The sequence below is a fragment of the Melitaea cinxia genome, chromosome 13 (assembly GCF_905220565.1).
Source record: "Melitaea cinxia chromosome 13, ilMelCinx1.1, whole genome shotgun sequence".
In the NCBI taxonomy this organism is placed as follows: Eukaryota; Metazoa; Arthropoda; class Insecta; order Lepidoptera; family Nymphalidae; genus Melitaea; species Melitaea cinxia.
In genome coordinates this window covers 4,195,337-4,217,789 of record NC_059406.1, presented here as the reverse complement: position 1 = coordinate 4,217,789, position 22,453 = coordinate 4,195,337, and the positions used below count along the sequence as shown (strand labels likewise).

Below are 22,453 nucleotides of genomic sequence, written 5' to 3'. Positions count from 1 at the left end.
ACTCAAACCAGTGAACTATATATAACCTTCTTATTATAAAAACCTTCGATTACTTTTTTAATAATAAATTAAAAAATAAAATAACAAATTAATGTTAAATGCGACCGAGCGCATGTCGCAAAGAAACGTAAGTAAATAACACAATGGTCCGTGGTCAGTTATTCTCTGAAAAGCGATAATACTGGACGAAATTGTCAATATATTTCTTAAGTATACTTACATGTATTATCAATTTGTCCTTATTAATTATTTAGGTTTATGACGTACAATCAATGATTACGCGGTTTCGATACGAAATATTTTTTTTTTAATTGCCAAGATCATTAACTTATCTAAGAATGTAATGATTTTAAAAACAAAATTAATTGCCTAAAAAGTATACTTATTGTGTAAATAGTAATTTTTCTACAAACTAATATAGTTTTATTATAAAAAAATATGTAAGTATTTTTTTAATTACTTTTAACTAACAGTTTTAAATAGTTCTATCTTGTACATATATAAAATAATCAGAATGCTAGTCACTATACTCCTCCGAAACGGCTGGATAGATTTTTATAAAATTTTGTGTGCATATCGGGTAAGTCTGAGAACTGGCCAACATCTATTTTTCATACCGCTAAGATATAAGGGGGGGGGGGGATATTAAGGAGGTTAATAATATATATGGCAAAGCAACGTTTGTGGGGACAGCTAGTTTTTTTATAAATAATGATTATGACAGGAAACTATTACTATTATGTTTTATGAGACAAACGTTTTCATATGTCATAGCTACAGGCTAAAGAACATTGTATAACAATAAAACAAAATGAATTATTACTTTGTCTGACTCATTAAAACAAGTGTAGGTCAAATAGCCAGATGCTGGACGTTTCTTTATCGTCCGCGAGGACAAAGTTCATTATATAAATAAAATTATTATAATAATTATAATTAAAATGAATATATAATTTTTATTAATAATAAGTAATCCCTCAAGGTTTAACCCACGTTGAGTTTTAATACCTGTCAGATCAGTTGACATTAGGGGACTACTTACATTTCTGGACGCATAGCTCTTCTGAATAATTAAATAAATATCAAACCCTTAATTTTAATTTTTATCATATAAGCAACTAGTGTAAATAGCTCCAATGAGATATTCCTAGTTTAGTATTTTAGGATTCATGGACCAAATATCGTGAAATACTGCTTAATAGATTTAACTTGTAACATCCTATTGATCGGAATAGCCCTCTTTCTCCTTGTACGAAAAAGATCAAAGCTTAATACATGACGCTCAGCCACGGGTGATTAGCGGAATAAATCTCGACTACGAGTAACGTTAGCTATAAGGTGTCTTTTATAACAATATAGATCAACAGCTCTACGTACTCTACGACGCTTACTGAAGAGGTTCATTAAAGCTGACGCCCAGACTGGAAACAAATATTTGTAAAAAACCGGGAACCGAACCCACAAGCGCTTGCGTTTAGGCACCTACGCACAACTGAACCAGAACAACATTATGGTTGTATAGTTAAATTCCTACAGTAAAATTACCACGTTAGTATTATGGGACAAAAAAGTCTAAATTTTGCGAAAAGATATTATCTTCATTCAATTGATGTAAATTTTTTTGTCTGTAAAGCGATTCTTATTGAGTACCTACAACACATAATCCGTATAATTTGAGAGGTCACCTTTGAGATTAATCTATTAATAACCTAAAGAATTTTATTTACTTGCTGTAGTATTTAAAACTCAGTTCTTTATCCACTCTTCCTCCTTTAGTATTTTTCGTCTATTTCTGCCAATTATAAATGAATAATTATTGCCAATTATAATTTAATAATTATCAAATGACTTTTAAAGATTATATAAAACATCTGAAATATGTTTGAAATATATATTATGATCATTGTTGTCAAAAATTAATAATAAAAAATACTTCATACTCAAGTGTCTCTACTGAGGTTCAAACCTTTGGGGTCCTAGTGGGGTCCAGTCACAATAATATAAATGAAGACTTCACCGCCTTTTCGAAAGTTATAGCAATAATAACAATCGGCGATATTAAACGAAAAAAACGTGTGATATGTCAGTAGTTATCTTATACTATTAAACGAGCAATTCTTGTATATATATATATATATATATATATATATATATATATACCCGTTATTTTTTATTTAAATAGACAGTTCTTATTTTTTATTATCATGTCGGTAAAATCAAAAATATTATTCATATTTTATCATTATTATTTTTGAATTATTTTTTATTTTTGATTTTTTATATTAATTTATATTTTTTATTATTGTCGGTAAAAAAAATATTATTCATATTGTATAAATATGTAATTCGTATTTATATATGATTTAAAAAAAAAACACGATTTGTTCGAGCGCCTATTAGTTTTGAGAAGCAATTACTCTCAATCTTGTAACTGTGTATTTTTTGTATCAATTTTTAATTTATCGTTATTTTTAATTTTTTTTGCGTTAATTCATTATTAATAATTGCGTTTGCAGGCAAACGAAAAAAAATCGACTTCAATTACATCGACAAGTAATACAATGTAGGTACACGAAAAAATAGTCAAGAAATACACATTATCAAAGATTACCCCAAAAGTTGTAATCAGAATCTCGATGAAATATGACCACATGATAAACATCGGCTTTCGATTTAATTAAAAATCATCAAAATCGGTACACCCAGTAAAAAGTTATGCGGATTTTCGAGAGTTTCCCTCGATTTCTCTGGGATTCCATCATCAGATCCTGGTTTACTTATCATGGTACCACACCAGTGATAATAATAATAATAATAATAATACTCTTTATTGTAGACCATTAAAAGAAACAACAAAAAAACACAATATGAAAGATGTACAAAGGCGGTCTTATCACTGAAAGACAACCTTTGGGTATAGGACGCGAAATAGAAACTGCAGTTAGGAAGTAAACAAACGATTGGTGTGCGAATTAGAATACTCGAACAAAGTACTAATAGACAATATTTAAAATAATAAACATACATAATACTTACATATATAGGAATATCTCCTTACCAACAAAAAAAGAATTATCAAAATCTACGAAGTTATCCCTGAACATACATTAAAATATATACATATATATGTAGCTACATTTATCGCGCGGCATACAAACTAGAGAAAACTGGCGTATCCGACATCGCGCTATCAAAGTTATTAAATTGGTTGAGTATATATACAAGAACTTGACAACAACCGTCGGGGCGTAAGCCCACCAGGCACTACATCCGTCTGGTCGAAGGATCCTCCCTTTGCGATGGCGGACGTGATTCTTCACACCACTTTTCTCTCGCTACCAAATATATATATTGAGTTTCCTTCGGTCGACTTGAGTAACCTCCTCCTTTTTTGAAGTCGGTTAAAAAAGACTTCATCCAAACCGGCAGCGAACCATTTTAACTCTCTCTTCTACTACTAATCCTTCACGATTTACTAAAAATACCGAGCTGAGCTCGGTCACCCAGGTACCATAATATTATAATAAATAAGTATGCTTAAATAATTTTTGTTACTACGAGTATTTACTACATGATGATAATTAGTGCGTAGTTTCGCGAAGATAGTGTCGATACTAACAAAAAAGAGCAAACAAATGTACAAATAAATAGTATGATTTTAAACACTTAAGATAATATTTATACAAGGATAGTCTACAATAGATAATATTGCCAAAGAAGCATCTCATTACCTTGCCTACTAATATTATAAGTATTATTTCATTTCTTTTCAAATAAATGTGTCGTGAGCTGGAATCGACTTACAACCGTTAACGTAATCGCGAGTGGTCACTGGCTCAACACACAGTTTAATTTTATCTTGTATTTAATTTATTTATTGCATATCATGCCATTAATTAATGCAAAAGAGGCACATTAGTATAATTTTAATTTTAACCTTTACCGATTATGTAGGTTACAGTAATTGTCATCAAATGTTATGTAGTAGACACTCCTTCTATGGAAGTAATATGACATTATTAGCATAATGAAATAACGAATGAAAATTTATATTGGGGTTCGGCCGTTGTTAAGATTTATTTGAAAATTAAGTTTGGTTAATTTTGTCTTTACGTTTTTTATTATTATTTCGAAACATATTAACTGCTGCGACGTATGGAAGTGTATACGATAACGTTGGGGATATTGAAGTTAATAAAACTCGCAAAGCTCGAATAAAACTCGCTCATGAAATGTTCCATAATTATATGGTATAGGCAGTTAGTGGTTTAAAAGTTCATATTTTTACTAGCTGTGCTCGCGAGTTCATCCGCGTGGAATGTAACAAAGTAGTTATTGTTCAGTTCGCAGTTTATATAAAAATCTAAAATAAAAGTAGCCTAAGTTATTCCTTATTACATCAACTATCTGCCAGTGAAAGTCCCATCAAATTCGATCCAGTCGTTTCAGAGATTAGCCGGAACAAACAGACAGACAGACAGAAAGACAGACAATAATTATAAAAAATGATATTTTGGTATATGTTTGAGATCTAACAACTACTTTTCGAGTTATATCTAATAATGCGTTTTTACTTGACGCTTTTTTCGTCGACCTACGTTGTATTATACCGCATAACTTTCTACTGGATGTACCGATTTTGATAATTCTTTGTTTTGTTGGAAAGGGGATATCCCTAGTTTGGTACCATGATAAGGAAACCAGGATCTGATGATGGGATCCTAGAGAAATCGAGGGAAACTCTCGAAAATCCGCAATAATTTTTTACTGGGTGTACCGATTTTGATAACTTTTAATTTAATCGAAAGCTGATGTTTATCATGTGGTCACATATAAATTTTATCGAGATCTGATAACTACTTTTTGAGTAATCTTTGATAACGCGTAGTTGCTTGACTATTTTTTCGTCGAGCTACGTTGTATTACTTGTCGATGTAATTGAAGTCGGTTTTTTTTTTCGTTTGCGAGCAAACACAATTATATTCATTTGTATAGATTTAAATCGTACATATATGTCGGAAGAACACGTTTTTACGTTACGTTACATATTATTTACACTAACACAAATACTGAACATTTGATGTTATGAGTTATAACTATGTATTAGGCGATCCTATATCCCTATATGTATGTATGTGTGTAATACACAGACATTATTATGAAGTGTATTTTGATAATAATAATATTATTTTTAATATAGTTCATTCGTAATCGTCGCAGAAGGCCGAGATAATAGCACCAAACGACCCACAATGTTATCATTGTTAGGTATACAATATTATTTCTATGCAAGCAGTCAAGTAATCTAGTTCTTAATTCCGTAAACGCTACAATTACCGTACCTTTGAATGACGTTTCATTTAGCATGTTACATAACGAGTATTACGAACGCTGAGTCCATTTAGCTCTATTCATGGGATAGGTTAGCTCATACATTATTTACTCTGTACGCTATTGATGCAGTGTGAAAATACCATTGATGTGTCACATTATAGCGTCATTTTCTTTAATAAGTTATAGTCAAAAAGTTGTGTAACATTTTTAATGGTACTGTGTCATCGTGTCTTGTACTTTTATTTGAAGAAGAAGGTAGTGAATATAATATTTACAGCTGTAATCTTCAAAAAATAACATTTTCATGATAAATTTTGTTTAAGTATTTTAGTTAGTACTATTATCATTAAGAGGTAAAACTGGATGTTTATCATGTTTGTTATTAACGGATCTGAGTTTCGTTTAAATGAAGGTATCCATTTTGCGTAATAATAGTAGTTGCTATTTTCTTTGTTTAGGCGTTATTTTTATAAAAGAATACTAGCTGCCCGGACAGACTTCGTACTGTCAAAAGTTAATAGTAGAATTTTTTTTTTTAGTATTATAACCTTGCGTAAGCCTTAAAACATACAAAAAATCAAACTAGCCGAATTGTTCGAGCTATCGAGTTATGCGTTTTCTACATTAATTTTTATTTATATACAGATACTATACATACAGTAAATACTATAATATAATACATTTTGCGTAAGGTGAATATCGACATACTTTTGTTTCTAATTGTATTAACATTATTAGGACCCAATATCAAGCATATAGGTTGATTTCAGGTTAAGTTGTTTGCCGTGATCTGTTGTTGTATTATGACAGGGTTCCATTTCTACCACTAAACTTATTGACATTAAGGTAACAGACATCTTGCTAGTAAAAGAGAATTCAGTATGTTGACGTCGTAAGGTTAAGGGCAGTAGTTGTCGGGTTAACGATACCCCTTTTCTTCTGACCTTCGATGTCTTTTCTTCTTCTTGTTTTCCCCTTTTCACTCTTTCGATATACAACCAAACAACTGACTATACAAACACATTCAAAAAATTATTTTTATACCAACGTATTCAGACCTAATGAAATGGCTGTTTATAAACTATATATTTATAAAAAAAAATGTTTTATTATTTTATATAAATATAATATGAACTATTTACTTAATTCATAAACGACGGAGTTATCCCCGAACATACATAAAAAAAATTATGTACCGTCGAATTGAGTAACCTCCTCCTTTTTTTTAAAGTTAGTTAAAAATATAAATAAAATAAATCCAGGATCAAGAGCTAGCTGTAAACAAAGAAGCCAAAGGCGTCGTCTTTTTAGTTACAAATGCGACCAATGTAACAAAGGTACATTGAACTTATTATAATCATTTATATTATCTATAGAAATAAATAAAATTGGAGTGTCTGTTTGTAATATTAAAATAACCTCATTTTACTAAATTCATGTGTATGTGTACACAGTACATATGTATACCAAAATAATTTTTTTTATAATTTTTGTCTGTCTGTCTGTCTGTTTGTTCCAGCTAATCTCTGAAACGGCTGGACCGATTTTGACGGGACTTTCACTGGCAGATAGCTGATGTAATAAGTAATAACTTAGGATACTTTTATTTTAGGTTTTTTTTTATATTTACAACTCTGCGAACTAAACAATACCTATTTTGTTAAATTCCACGCGGACGAAGTCGCGGGCATAGCTAGTACTTACTAAAATTCTAACGCTGACATATACGACCTTCTTTTAAAACGTGACATTAAAATCTTCCTCATTCAAATAATGTATTCGACTATTGATATATTTTGAAAAAAAAAACTACTAAAGTATTAACAAACGTAGTGTATGTCGATACAAAATACTAAACGAAATAGAGTTATTTCCTTTATATCCCTGTCATATACTATATATTGCAGCAGTAAAAGACTGCTTTTTTGATAAAAATTTAAGTATTTATAAATATAAAAATATAGGAGCCAAATAACTTGTGGCTAGTTAACATTTAATACGCAACTGAGCTACCCTTATTAAAAATAATAATTTAATACAATCATATTTCGTAGTACCCGCACAACATGGTACATACAAATAATTATCACTTTCTAAATGTGCCCCAATTGTTTTTAATACTGTTTAACATTTTTTATTTAAATAATACAGAAATATAGAGCTAACCGTTGACCTCTCGATTGTGGTTAGGGAATAATGGAACTGACATTTTCACCTTTGTTGAAAAAAATCTTCAAACAAACATTTAAAAAAAACATTGTTTAAAAATTAAAAATTTTCGTATATGTATAGATTTTAGTTAATTATTTAATTGTGTTTACCTTTATAAACGGTTTCAAGCTTTCAATTTATTTTAATTAAAATGGGCAGTTCAGTTTATTTCGATATCGAAATTGCTTGTTCAACCTGTAATTATTGTATAATTATTGAGTAAAACAACGTTTTATTTGTACAAAGTTATTTGGTTTTGGTAAGAATTGATTGAAGCTAATTAATATTAAATCATTATAAATGAATAAATAAATAAGTTATTAATAACTAAGTTATAAATAATAAATAAGTTCCTACATGGGGAAAGAGGCCTATGCCCAGTAGTGGGATATTACAGACTGAAGCAAGCAAGCAAATAAATAAGTTATTTATTTATTTATTAATATCTATATATTAATACGTGAAGAAAAAATTTTGTACCCCTTTTTACGAAAATTGCGCGAAACGAGGAGTATGAAATTTCGCACACTTATCAAGGACCTAATATCATTTTAAAATGATGGATAAAAATACGTTATACACACTACCTTGTATTTGACACACACATATATACTCTTTTGCTTAGTATTATAGAAGTATGTACATATATAATATATAGTCTGTGACAACAGAACCTTAATAATATTCAAACTTATAATTTAAATTAATTACGGTCGAACCGACCACTGGGCGACCACTAATGTAAGATAATGATATAATCTAATAGTATACACCAACTATTGTTTTGATTTTAAAGTTTTATTATTTTAATTAATTGTGATTTAATTAATGTAACGGAAAATTTTAGTTTTGAAATAATACGTTAATTAGTTAAGGAGTAAATTTCTGACAAAAAACTGTTTACTGTTTAAAAACTGACATACAAACTTAGTTAAAATTATTATTGTTATTAATGACCCGGAATATTATATTCTATATTTTTATATAACTAAAATACCACAAATCGAACTAAAACAGTAACAATATGAAAATAAATACAAAAAACAGAACTTCGTGATGGAATATTAGTCACGTTTTTTCTTAATTCTATGTTATTTTTAGCCAAAGCAGACAAGGAAACCAAATCTACATACACTATGTAAGACAATAAAGCAGTCCATTTAAATAATTTATTTATTATATTCGCTTCGAATAACCTTTGTACCTGTGAGAATTAACAACAATAACGATTTTCAGACAAAGATAAGATTTGATTGTTTCATTGTTTCTAATGGATAAACTCATAAAAACTCCTCGACCGATTATTAAAGTTCTTTCATCAGTAGAATGCTATGGTATTACTGAGAAGCAAGGCTCGATATTAACAAGAGTAAACGTAACAGAACAAATTGTGTGATCCGCGAGCGCGAAGCCTGACGGAAAGCTACCTATATACAATTTGAATTAAGTTGTATGAAAATAAATTGTGGTAAAATTTACAGAAATCTCAATTTAAAATTTACGTTACTTAAACTGTAGAGCGAATAATGAATTTGATATAGATCGGATTTGTGTTATTAGAGCTGAAATTTGCTTAATCATCCTTCGAACTACGAATACATTCACATCTTACACGAACATATGTGTATACATAGCTACATATAGCAAAAAAGTTTGGTAATAATTATAATCATTAAACGGTAATTTCATGTTAAGAACTAAAAATAATACTTGAAACCCGTGTCTAGTTATTTACTTATATATTAAATGTTTTTTTTTTTTTGACAAAAATAAAAAATTAAATTACGGAGGTAGGTCACAGCAGAAAATATCCTGCTCAAAATTAGAGCAGCCCAACTGGGGAAGTACCTCGACTTAACAGAAGATACACAGCTTACTAATACTGCTTTCAAGCAGTGTTGCGTTCCTGTGATAAGTAAGGTGAAAAGAGCTCCTAGGGGGATAGAGGGTAGGGTCGGCAACACGCTTGCGATGCTTATGTCACAGGCGTCTATAAGCGACGGTAATCGCTTACCAGTAGGTGAGCTTATACGTTTGTATGACGACCGAGTAGTATTAAAAAAAAACGTATGCACGGACAAAAATATGAAGATACGGAGTTCGTCGGGTCAGCTAGTAGTTTACATGAGTTACACTATAAAAGTATTTATTGTTTGGCAATATTTATTGTTGGATTGAAATTTAGGTCTAGATTTAAACATTTCATAACAGCGATATCGTGGTGTTACAAAATCAAGGCCGAAAAACTTAATATGTTGTGCTCTGCAGAAATTACATTCCACTAAATTGTAAGCAGTAAGTAAGATGTTTTTATTTTATTTTAAGCAAAAGCGAAAATATATATTTTCATTGGTACGTTTTTCTTTGCTATATTTTCTTCATATCCTTTGCCCAAAGGTCGCCTCGAAGAGATTGTACCTACAATAAAAAATTGTATGATTTCTTTATAAATATTATTTGCGGGCACAGCTAGTATATACATAATGTATAATATATTACATATACTGTATTGACTTCTTTTTTTTTCGCAGTTTATAGGTACAGATGTACACAGGCCAATATCTGATTGATATACATGCTATTTTGTTTTAATACATATAACAGACACAAATATTACATTTAAAAGTGTGAAGTGTATTTCATTTTTTGTGCATAATTAAAATTAGTGTATGAACCATCAACCCTGGTACAGAAAGCAGTGTCACGCATACTCACACGTGGCCACAGTCTGCAGAACTCACAGCCTTCTTTCCTGAATAATCTCATTACTTTTTAATATACTTATGGCCGTGTCATAGCCTCTAGTGGTCATAATAAAATATTTTGTTCTTTTTACAGTTATATTACTAATTTGACTTTATATTGTTATTTAGTTGAGTAATTTCTAAACGAATCTTACAGTTGTAATATGTGCGCTCAGTGATTCAAATCTTCCATCAAAACTGCGGTTTTGTGAAAGTAAGTTACATCACAATTTATAGCTCAGAATCAGTACGTAGCATTTAAATTTATAAAGTAATGGAAAAATACTAGACGACGAAATTGATCGCTTTGATAGACAGCTAAAAAACATTTTCAGAAATTTAGTTAGTAGAAATTTTGTAGTTGATGTTAATTCAATTGAAACATGAATTGCTCAAAGGGCATTCATTATCAAGTATTTACTGTTTACTTCTTGAATTGAATATCCATCCATCAGCCGTTACAAGTCCACTGTAGGCCTCCCCTAATGCTCACCACTCCATTCGGTCCTGTAATCTCAGAATCCAGTGAAATAAATATAGGATTTTTTTTTCTCTTTAGCATTATATTTTATTATTTAATTGAAATAAAATTTCTTTACGCACGCTTGATTTTGGGAGTAAGCTTGTGAATGAGTGATGAAAACATTACGAAAAGTGTGATCAGGCGAGGCGAACGGAAGTTGATAGGGAGATACAAGTTAGATGGAGCTAAAGAAGTTTTACTTCAGTCGTGTGGTCTAAAGCACACTTGTTTTTTCGTTTTTATTTATTATTCGTAATTTCGTATAATCATTCTGCAATGAAACCCAGTCTAAGCTAGTTTAATGTATGTATAAGTAAAATACAAAGATTATTAGCGTAAAATAAATTATACGTACAAATATATATACTTACGATCTGATCCGGCTTTTCATGAGTGTTAATGATATACCTGTAAGTTTTCGAGTGGCTATATCGAACCATTAAAATTCAGGAACAGAAAAGATATAAAACTATATATGATTGATTCAGTAACAGACATTATATTGAAGAGTTGACGCTTAAACACCACGTTGTTTCACTGCGGGTAGTCGATAAATTTTCCTATAACAAGTAATAATGTCTATATGATCACAACTGAGACAGACAGCCTAACATGTTACAACATATGTATAAAATACACCTACCAGAGAAAATATTTGTACCAATACCAGGCTAGAAATAAATATCTATCCTGAGCGGGAATCAAATCCGCGAAGATTTTCAGGGGACTTCAAGAACCATAACAGCAGGTTGTAGTAAAAACATTCACAATGCTATATGTAAAATTGTTTGCCTTAATTTTCAGTTCTTTAAAAAATATGTGGCTCTAATTATTTTTGAAAACTAAACTTTAAACTGCTAAAACTTTAAAAGAATTTTTATATGCAATCGAAACTAAATAATTGTGTTTGCAGGCAAACGAAGAAAAACCGACTTCAATTACCCGAGTAGAAATTTTTTCGTCTTCTTTCAAAGGGCCCAGGCATGCCTGATCAGGACTAGATAAAGCATGTAATGCAGATGATTGGTCTGGACCTGATCAGGATGATATGAGATTTCCTGATCGGGTTCAGACCAGGAAATCTCATCTCATCCTGATCAGCCGGTTCGGTCCGATCCTTTTAAAAAACACGAATGTATATTTTTTCCAATGTATTGTAAATATTTATTTATGTTTTTACTTTAAATATTAATTATTTATTTTTATGTTAATTATTATTAATTTTATTTATTAACTTCTAATAAATAACTACTAATTAACTGCTTCCTACTACTTACGACTGCTCCACTGTGTGGAAATGGACTGTCTGCTAGACTGTCCTGATAACTGTATATATACTAAGTGCGCTTAAAAACATTAATAGCGCGATTCAGGCTCTGTTCGCGTATTTCTTTCAGGCTCTCCTGATCTGGACCGGACCGGGTCCTGATCCAGTATGCCTTACCATACTTGATTATATTTTACATCAGGCTATCCTGATCTGGACCAGACCGGGTCCTGATCCAGTATGCCTTACCATACTTGATTATATTTTATATCAGGCTATCCTTGTCTGGACCAGACCTGGTCTTGATAGAGCTTGCCGGATCTGGCATGCCTCATTCTATCCTGTTCTGGTCCAGATACATGATCTGGTTGAGCCTGACCTTTTTTCTAGTCAGGTATATCGACAAGTAATACAACGTAGGTAGACGAAAAAATAGTCAAGTAAATACGCATTATCAAATATTACTCCAAAAGTTGAAATCAGATCTCGATGAAATTTAAATGTAACCACATGATAAGCACCGGCTTTCGATTAAATTAAAAATTATCAAAATCGGTGCACCCAGTAAAAAGTTATGCGGATTTTAGAGAGTTTCCCTCGATTTTTCTGGGATCCCATCATCAGATCTTTTTTTTCTCATCATGGTACCAAACTAGGGATATCTCCTTTCTAAAAAAAATTATGTAGCGTCGAATTGAGTAACCTCCTCCTTTTTTTGAAGTTGGTTAAAAATATAAATAAAATAAATCCAGGATCAAGAGCTAGCTGTAAACAAAGAAGCCAAAGGCGTCGTCTTTTTAGTTACAAATGCGACCAATGGACCAAGTTTTTGAAATAGCGGAAGAATTGTAGCGGCAATGTAACAAAGGTACATTGAACTTATTATAATCATTTATATTATCTATAGAAATAAAGAAAATTAGGGTGTCTGTTTGTTATATTAAAATAACCTCTGTCTGATTGTTCCGGCTAATCCCTGAAACGGCTGGACCGATTTTGACGGGACTTTCACTGGCAGATACATAAAAATAAAGTAAAATTATGTGGTGTCATGGGACACCAGGTAGGAACGAAGTTCCTTCGGATAGTATAGAAGCAACACAATTTGAAAAAAATAATATTAAATTTTATATATATTTTCCAGTTCTTGATTTTTTTTTAATTTTGTTGATGGGTTTTTAATTAAGTACAGAAAAGTATTAAGGAAATTTAGTATTTTAGAAAATAACAAAAATCGTAAAATAAAATAAATCAAACAAAATAATAATAATAATAATAATTCAAACTATTAAGTGAAATAAAAAACATATGTCTTATTTATTTTTGTCGACAGTATAACTTACATAAATAATTTTAGTTTTACAAACGTCATATTATACAGTCGTGTGGCTAATATTACGTCACTTCCGTTATATATTTTTATTACGGTTTTAGTATCACATTTTTTTCAGTTCGGTTGCCTAGCCAAATGTCAAGCCTGCCGTAAGGAACTTCGTTCCAATATATATATATATATATTGGAAAGAATATATATATGTATATACAGTCGAATCGAGTAACCTCCTCCTTTTTTGACGTCGGTTAAAAACAAAAATTTATAATCTGTACATTATTTTAACTAAAAATAACCAAAATTATGGCTTTCATTGCTATTTGATATCCTAAACACAGGTTAACAGTCAATCCCTAGCTTAATTTGCAGTCAAATTTCAAATCTTAATAACGTTGTAAGTTAACTTCGTACAGAATTGTACTGTGTAGAATTTGATTTAAATTAATGAAATTAAATAAATAAATAATTAAAAAATAATAATAATAATAATAACAAGCAAATTAATTAAAACACCTTATGGAAAAATTTTAATCCAAATAACACGCAACGAAAAGTTAAGTACCAGGCGAACATAAAACCAACCGGTTATGACTAAAGGTTCAAGTCAAGGCGAGAAGAGTGGCCTCGTCTCGAGCCGATATTATAAGATCTTACACAACTGTTGCTCGTTCACTGCACAAGTATGATTTGGTTTCGGCATAAATAAAATACGAGTATTTAGGCTTGATATATCAAATTGTATATATTACATCGATTAAAAATATTTCTTCTTAGTCGAAATTAATTACTTTTTAAGAATTGACAGCAATTCATTTTGAACCTTTTTTGATTCACAAATATTTATAACTTTTAATTAACAGAGTAAAAAAGTAACAATTATATTCTAAGATTAGTAGATTAATTAAAATAGGTTTTAACAAAAAAATAATTACGTACCTACTAGTGCATTACAGCAAGTCACTCTAGTCTATATATCGATGCCTAACAGCCAAAAAGGGTTAAGCGACATTTTTTGAGAAACTGAGTTATATATATAGTTTGATCTTATTAACAGTTTCTCGAAAAATGTCGCTTAACCCTTTTTGGCTGTTACGCATCGATATAAATTATTAATGACCGACAGTATTGCGTCAGTAGTAGGCAAGCAATGTCATTTGACACACGACAGTATTTTTAAAAAGCAACCAAGTGAAATCGTGCTATTGTTTTCAAACGAGAAACACCAGACAAAGTGATAGAGAATTCTTAACTTTTTAATTACTTAAATATTCTTAATTTTTTAAATCTTTACTTAAATATTTGTTGTTTTTCCCGAATAAATTGAGGCGAATCGAATGTATACTGTTTCGGTTGTGGGTGTACACGATTAGACAAAGATATTATTTTTGTGTTGTCTTTCGAGCGGTGTGGTGTTGTGACTTGTGATGATGCGTTGTTGATGTGCTTTTAATAACTTTTTTTATTTTATTTCTTGAACGTCATGTACCATTGTGTTTTGAAATTAAACTAATTATACAAATTGGTTTTGTGATTTTAACTGCATGTAAGTAAACGTATTTTATATTACGGTAAATGGCTATATGATAATAATTGTAACAGCTGATGTTTTGATTACTGCCTATAGTAAAAGGTCCTGTTGCCTTTATATGTTTAAATAATCATCGTCATGCTTTAGTCATGTAAACGATATTTTTGTAAGTACCGTATCGTAAACTGCATTGTTGATCACATTTTTTTTGTTTCTTGAATGTTTAAATTGAACGGTCATTCGTTAGTTAAGTGGGCTCCGATTTATGGGGTGAAATGGGGGTGGGGGGGTAAAGGGAGGTGGGGAGGGTGGGTTTTTTAGCCCCCCGTAGTGTGCATTTCACGTAAACCCCGTGGTTTCGAAGATTTCGTGTTTGAAGTTTTGGGGTTAACTTTACGTGATTCAGAGATATTACAATACCTTAGAACTCCGTGTCTGACTCCACCTTAACTCCGGTGCAGCGGGAAGTGCACTCATATGCTCCATTCACCAACTTTCACACTTTATTTTCGAACAAATTTACGTAAAAACGATCTCGATTGCAAGATCAACAAACGATACGAACTGACGCTTAACGACTGACAAATCGACACTTTTAAACAAAATAACGCGTCAGACATAATATTCTAATAAAATTAGTAACATTGCGTGCTAGAATATAGGTTTAGAAATTCGAAAAATACCCAAAACCGAATCGGAGCACCCCACTGTCCACGTGGTCTTGGTCTGTCCTACCCCTAGAGTGTTTTTTTTGTGCCGCGGAGGCGCGGAGGGAGGGCAGCCCTCGCCCGCCGTGCGAAAGCGCGCGAACGAATGCGTAGAGGAGCGGCTGAGGCTGGTCGCCGAAGGCGACCAGCCTCCGCTGCGGAACGGAGCATGAGTGAGCGTGCTTTCGCACGCAAGGGCGGAAGGGCTGCACTTCCCGCAGCGCCGGAGCCAAGCGTTCCTCTAACTTTCGAAATTCTTCTTCTAACCTCAAAACTTTAACCATGGATATCTCCATAACCATGGGGTTCTGAGGTGTGACAGTGGTACCAGGGGTAGCGCCCCCCCCCCTTCCCCCCACGGTCCCGAAATTCGGTTTTTCCTAATCTAAAGCTTTGTGTTTTAAAGGAAATGCTAAGTGACGCCTTATTTTGGTCAACGGTGTCTATTTGTTAGTCGTTAAACGTCAGTTCGTATCGTTTGTTGATCTTGCAATCGAGATCGTTTTTACGTAAATTTGTTCGAAAATAAAGTGTGAAAGTTGGTGAACAGAGCATATGAGTGCACTTCCCGCAGCACCGGAGTTAAGGTGGAGTCAGACGCGGAGCTCTAAGGTATTGTAATATCTCTGAATCACGTAAAGTTAACCTCAAAACTTCAAACACGATATCTTCGAAACCACGGGGTTTACGCGAAAAGCACACTACGAGGGGGGTAAAAAACCCACCCTCCCCCCTCCCTTCACCCCCTCTTCCCCCAGGACCCCATAAATTGGAGCCCACTTAACTAAAGATTTACCAATTGAACTATACCCACTTTTATTTTTGCTACTATGACCTCAATTCTCAAATTTACCGTATTCGATTTTAGGTGTTTTGTTAAATAAATACGTATACAAGTACGATAACTGATATTGTGTCTGTATATATTTTACAACAACACAGGTTATAAACTACTAATATTTATAATTTCGAGTTTCATCTTCATCTTATTTATTGTGTTTTTTTTAATTTGCACGCACACAAATATACGCGTACACTCGTTATCGTTATTAATACTGTTCTATCAATGGAACAGGAAAAGCAGCCCACAGGTACAATTTATGAATAATATTATTTCGATGTCAATGAACAAAAAATTATTTCGGATTATTTGATAGCTTCGGTTAGTGTTACGGAGCTCCGTAACATACCTAATGCAATGACTAATATCGAACAACGACCTCTCTGGGTTATCAAATATTCTGGACACGTCCATACAGAAATACAAACCAATGCTTTAAATTAAACGGTAAATAGTGTTTTGATGCTCGAAAAATTGTACTACAAATTATGGTTAAACGTCTGTTTTATAACTTTGGTTTAAAATATTCCTTTCTTTGTATTCGTACTTGTCTACGAGGCATTTAAGCATTATCCTGCCTATAAGTAGATAAATGGTTCACTCTGAACAGTCCCCTGTAAGGTATGAATTCTTTTGTCGAGGTCGCGGGTGCATACGATACAAATACAAACGCCCAGATCACGTCACGAAACATCTGCATGACAATAATAACATACAAGTATTTATTGTGTGTAAGGATCTAACACGCAATCGCTTGCATATCAGCCAGTTACCTACTGTGACAGCTGCGTCAACGCGTTGTCCACAATGAAACAAAAATACTCAGATATAGTACCTATACAAAGTATCATACAAATGCTCTGTATATGTCGTTGAACTTGTTAGCCCACTTTGCTCAAAATTTTTTGTTGTTGGGGTACTACTCTGTAAGCTACACCTTTCTGCTTAGGTGGGTAAGCCCTAGCAGGGGTCATTACCCTGGTGCCACCTCCGATACTCATTATACCCGAGTGAAATTTCTTTAGGAACGACCCAGGTTTTTTTTATTGCATCCGTTATAAAATCCACAAAGAAAGTCGTGTGTTAAATTAATATCATTTAAAAATATTTAAATAAAACAGAAAATATGTATTAGGGTTGTAAAAACCATTTTGCTAAAATTCACAGTTGCTCAAAGATTATATTTTTATATCTCTTTAGCTTGGAGTCCCTTTTAGTTCAAACTTCGTAGGTATACCTGAACCTGTACTTAATTTTACGTAACACAAAAAAATTTCTAAAAAAAATACGGGTTTTTAACGGTTGTGACCCTTGTGGTTTTCCATTAAAATCTGGTGCATGTTTAATCTTGATACACTGCCTAGAAGTCGAGTTATTTTTAGAAAGAGAAGAAGAAGTCGAGTTATCGTTTATGATACACTTTAAACAACTATGGGCTTATTTACCCTAAAGGCTAAAAGGGCCATGGCTCTGGGCGGCATCCTAGGAGGGGCGATGGAAGTTTAGCACGAGGGACGGCGCCAGCCAAACATACGTACTAGGGATGATGTGAAAAAAATAACTGATTTTTTACAATAATGTATAAATAAACAAAGGATCAACGGAAATATATTCCAGATATTTCCCTTGACTCGATTATTTTAATGGAATATGGGGGAGGCTTAAAAAAAGGTTTTTTTAACACATCCCTAATACATACGCTGCTTTTTTACCTTATTCCCTCAATTTACGGGGCGGTAAATTAAAATGGCCCAGAGCACTAAAACTTAAAATACGCCACTGTAAACATCTGTAGTGCTATCGTAACAAAGTCTTCCGTACACATACACAAACTACATCACCTACCCGCTCGCGATATAAAATTTACTTTCTTGTTGTGTTTTTGTCTAGTAGAAATAATTAATCGGCGTAAGTCCGTCCATTGTACAACATAATCTGTAACTATCTTTAAACTTTGTTCAAAATGTATTTATGGTGTACATTAAAAATTAAATAAATGTACAGTATGCTTAAAACTAACGGTTACAAAAAAAATAATCAATTAAATAGCATAACATGAAGCATTAGCTGATTATAGCCCAATGAATAAAACATGTGAATCGATACGAGCCAGTCGCGGCTTAAATCCGGGCTGGCACTGTTACTATATATACCAAATGCAAAATGTGTTTTTAAATTATTATTTTTATATATAAAGTTATGTCCACGGGCTTATAATGCCCGTGCTTTTGTTATTCATATTTTTAGTTTTGTTACTGATCGTTAACTTGGTACACTACTGCAGCTTACATTAAGAGAACTAATTATTCTATCTTAGTATCCCTAATGTAGACGTGAGCCCACTGACCAAAATTATGCTAACTTAATTGATATCTTACATGCAAAAAGACATTGACTTTTTTATTTTTTATAATAATAATAATAATAATAATCTTTATTTCGGGACTAGCCCATATAGTGTTAGTAACAATGATGCTTATAGTCTAATGTTAGTACAATTACATTTAAATAATTAAATAATTACATTTTAATAAATTTTGAATTAACAATAACTATAATAATATTTCTTAATAATAATAACAACAATTTTAAAACAACTAAAATGTGCATTCCCTTTTTTAAATATTATATTAATGTGAATTATAATTTAATTATTAATTTATTTACCATTTCATTATCATTATTAACAATTTATAATTAAGGAGTTAAATACAATGAATTAAAAACACACAGAACACAAAATAGACATGAAAAAATATATATATCAAGTTAATCAGTATCATTCAATCCTCCTTTCACTCTTCGTGGCTTTCATCCATATCGTATGTACCTATCATGCTAATGTTATTAATTTATTTAGCGGCTCGGTCCGACGGCATAACATGCATGGTGATCCAATGTTTTATTATGGATCCGTCAAACCGGTCCGCAACTGTACGCAGGATGCTGTTGGTGCTCGCGCGTATCCGCCTCCACAGAGATGCCACACGCTTACGCATAATTGCATAAAAGCCATCTGTATGCTCCTCTGCGAACATCCCCGAGGCACTGCAGTGTCGCGGGAGCCCCAACAGCGCCCTAAACGCATTATTATACTGGACACGCAGGACGCTGTAGGCCTTCTTAGTATATTTAATCCACAGGCTGCAAGTGTAAAAAGATTGACAGTATGCTCTGAATAGAGTTATTTTAACTTCATTTGTGCACTTTGCAAACCTGCGGATAAGCATGTTACTTCTGACCGCCAGCGCCCTACGTTCCCGTTCCATGTCCATATCATCGCTCTGGTCAGCATTTACCCAATGCCCCAAGTACTTGAACTTTGTTACTATTTTAAGCGAGGTGCCACTTATTGTTACCGACGGTACTGTGGGATAACATTTATTACCTGCTTTAAATATAAGCATTTCGCTCTTTTCGGGATTATACCTAAGGCCATGAGCCACTGCATACCTCTCACAGATCCCTAATAATTTTCTAAGGGCTTTGATTGAAGGGCTCAGCAGCACCATGTCGTCAGCGTAACTTATATTGTTAACAAATGTACCATCAATAGAGCATCCGACTTTGGTGCTGCTCAGCTCCTCAATCAGACGGTTCACATACAAGCTAAAAAGCTTCGGCGAGGTCACTCCTCCCTGCCTTACCCCACATTCCAGCCTGTATGGCTCCGACAGCGAGCCCGCCCAACTAATAATGTTATTCTGGTTACCGTACCAGTACTTCAATAGACGTATAAGGCCTTCAGGTAGTGTGGTCTCTGTCTTTAATTTATGCCACAGCTTATTGTAAGACACCAAATCAAAGGCCTTTGAAAGGTCCAGGAAACACGCATAAACTGGTGTGTTCCTGTTCGTATAGTATTGGACAGTATGCTTAAGACACAGCACTGCACTTTCAGTGGACAGTCCGGGTCTAAATCCGAACTGTGCGTCATGCAGATTTAGATGCGTATCCAATCGGCTACTGAGCACACTGTCCAGTACTTTTGCAATGATGGTGGCCAATGATATGGGTCTATAGTTACGTCTATCAAAGACATCCCCTGTACGGTTTTTCACAATAGGTACCACCAGGGTCCTCATCATTTCCTCAGGTAGGTATGAGTGACACACGCAAGCAGTATAAAACAACGCCAGTACCTTAGACATATGCTCACCCGCATACTGTACATGTTCAATGCTTAGGGAGTCATGTCCAGGTGATTTCCCGCGCTTTATGCTCTTTATAGCTGCTTTTACCTCTACCTCAGAAAATACCACCTGTTCAACTAACTTGGAATCATCTCCCAGATTCAATGAATATTCCTCCGATGGAACAAGTACAGATTCTACTTTAAACTGGTTTTTAAAGAGCTCTGCAATTTCAGAGGGCTCGCTAACACCGTTCACACTAACCGGAACTCGCGACCTGGGATTCAGTTTACTCGTTTGTTTCCAGAATTTCCCAAAGTCTTTATTATAATGATGTGAAGCTATCATGTCCATTTGTATCTGTTCTTTATTATCTAGGCACCATTTCAATCTTTCCTTAAAAACTTTTCTAGTATAGACCATGTTGTTATATATATCTCCCGTTTTAGGCCTACCATATAGAACCCAGTCCTGAAACCCACATCGCGCGTCCCGATGTGCTAACCTAACGTGCTTGTTCCATCCTACAACATGTTTTTTTCTCTTATTCTTATTTTTACTACAGCTTCGACTAGATGCAATTTTTAATACATTAACAATATTACTATACAAACTATCAATAATAACCCTATGTTCCTGATTACAACAACTAATATTACTACACTGATTTAACACCTCAGGAAACTCTATATGTTTTAACAAAATATCGCACTGCTCATGATATAATTTTATCTCTTCCAAATTTCTTTCCCCCCATATAACATCATTATTTTCATTAATATTATTACAAACAAACTCACTCCTAATTGTATTTAAATTACATTTAATTTGTAATGGGTAATGATCTGACCAGTAAACATCATAGTGTATCTTAGCATCTACAACTGCTTTCCATCCCGCCTCCGACACTACACAGTGGTCCAACCAACGTTTAGTATAGGAAATGTCACTTACATACGTGTGTGAATTCGAGTTCAGTCCTAAAATCTCAATGTCCGCGCACTTCCAATTCTGTTCTGTACAAAAATTCTTTAGCTCTTCTCCAAACCGAGCTCCTGGGTGTGAATTAAAGTCACCCAGCACAAACACTAAGTCAATGTCACATTCCTGACCAATTGCCGCAACCTCACTAAGGCATTCCGTATATTCTATAATATTATGATAATCGGCCGTATCTGTCGGCATATAGGCACTGAACACTAATAGCGGGCGATCCGCCAGTTCTATTCTAATAGCCGTTAACCGATCACTTTTACACCGCACCTCCGACACTGAGCTAAACTTACTTTTTCGCCACATTAAAGCAACACCCCCGTAAGGCCGCCCGCGCAAGATACCAGCGCCCGTGTCAACCGCAGATTTTCCTGTGTACTGAAAGTCCGGATCAATGCTGCCCAAAAATGGGATATCCTGTGGTAGCAACCATGTTTCCTGCAAGGCTATTATATCAGCTGATTTGCACAAACCTCTCACACATTCAATCGACCTCATAACGGATCGGCAATTAAAGGTTATCATATTAGTGCATTTATCCATTAAACTTATTTAATTTCTTGTCTTCTCCCTGATTATAATTATCCCTATTAAAGTACACAAAGCGACGAAACGTTATTCCTTCCGGCCACAAGTCATCATTCAAAAACATCTGTGTCTTGGTGTGTGGTACAAAAATTTTATAAGCGTTATAGGGTCTTATTTTTTGCATCTGGATCTTTTTTAATGTTATATCAAGAACATTAGTTTTTTGCTTAATATAGTCGAGAATATCTTTTTCCGTGGTATCTTTGTCCACATTATTTATAAAAAGGGCATCCATGATTTTTGCCGCCCGG

The 22,453-nt window shown here is 33.2% G+C and overlaps 2 protein-coding genes across 2 annotated transcripts in view; one reads left to right on the top strand and one right to left on the bottom strand.

The window, feature by feature from the left end:
• Nucleotides 1-14,539: 14,539 nt before the first annotated feature.
• LOC123659031 (clavesin-1-like) overlaps nucleotides 14,540-22,453 on the top strand; it is a 29,559-nt gene continuing 21,645 nt past the window's right edge. The window contains exon 1 of the mRNA XM_045594309.1: nucleotides 14,540-14,955. The gene's annotated coding sequence lies outside the window, so the exon portion shown is untranslated. The remainder of the gene's footprint in view (nucleotides 14,956-22,453) is intronic.
• On the bottom strand, nucleotides 19,341-22,112 carry LOC123659252. Its single transcript, XM_045594501.1, has 2 exons — nucleotides 21,472-22,112; nucleotides 19,341-21,192 (listed from the first exon to the last, which is right to left on the bottom strand). Exons 1-2 carry the CDS (start codon nucleotides 22,110-22,112, stop codon nucleotides 19,341-19,343), a joined length of 2,493 nt encoding a protein of 830 aa, XP_045450457.1.

Coding starts and splice junctions, on each gene's coding strand:
- LOC123659252 (XM_045594501.1), bottom strand. CDS start 22,112: ATGAGGTCGATTGAATGTGTGAGAGGTTTGTGCAAATCAGCTGATATA. Junction 21,193..21,471: donor ATACACTATGATGTTTACTG/GTCAGATCATTA, acceptor AATTGCATCTAG/TCGAAGCTGTAGTAAAAATA.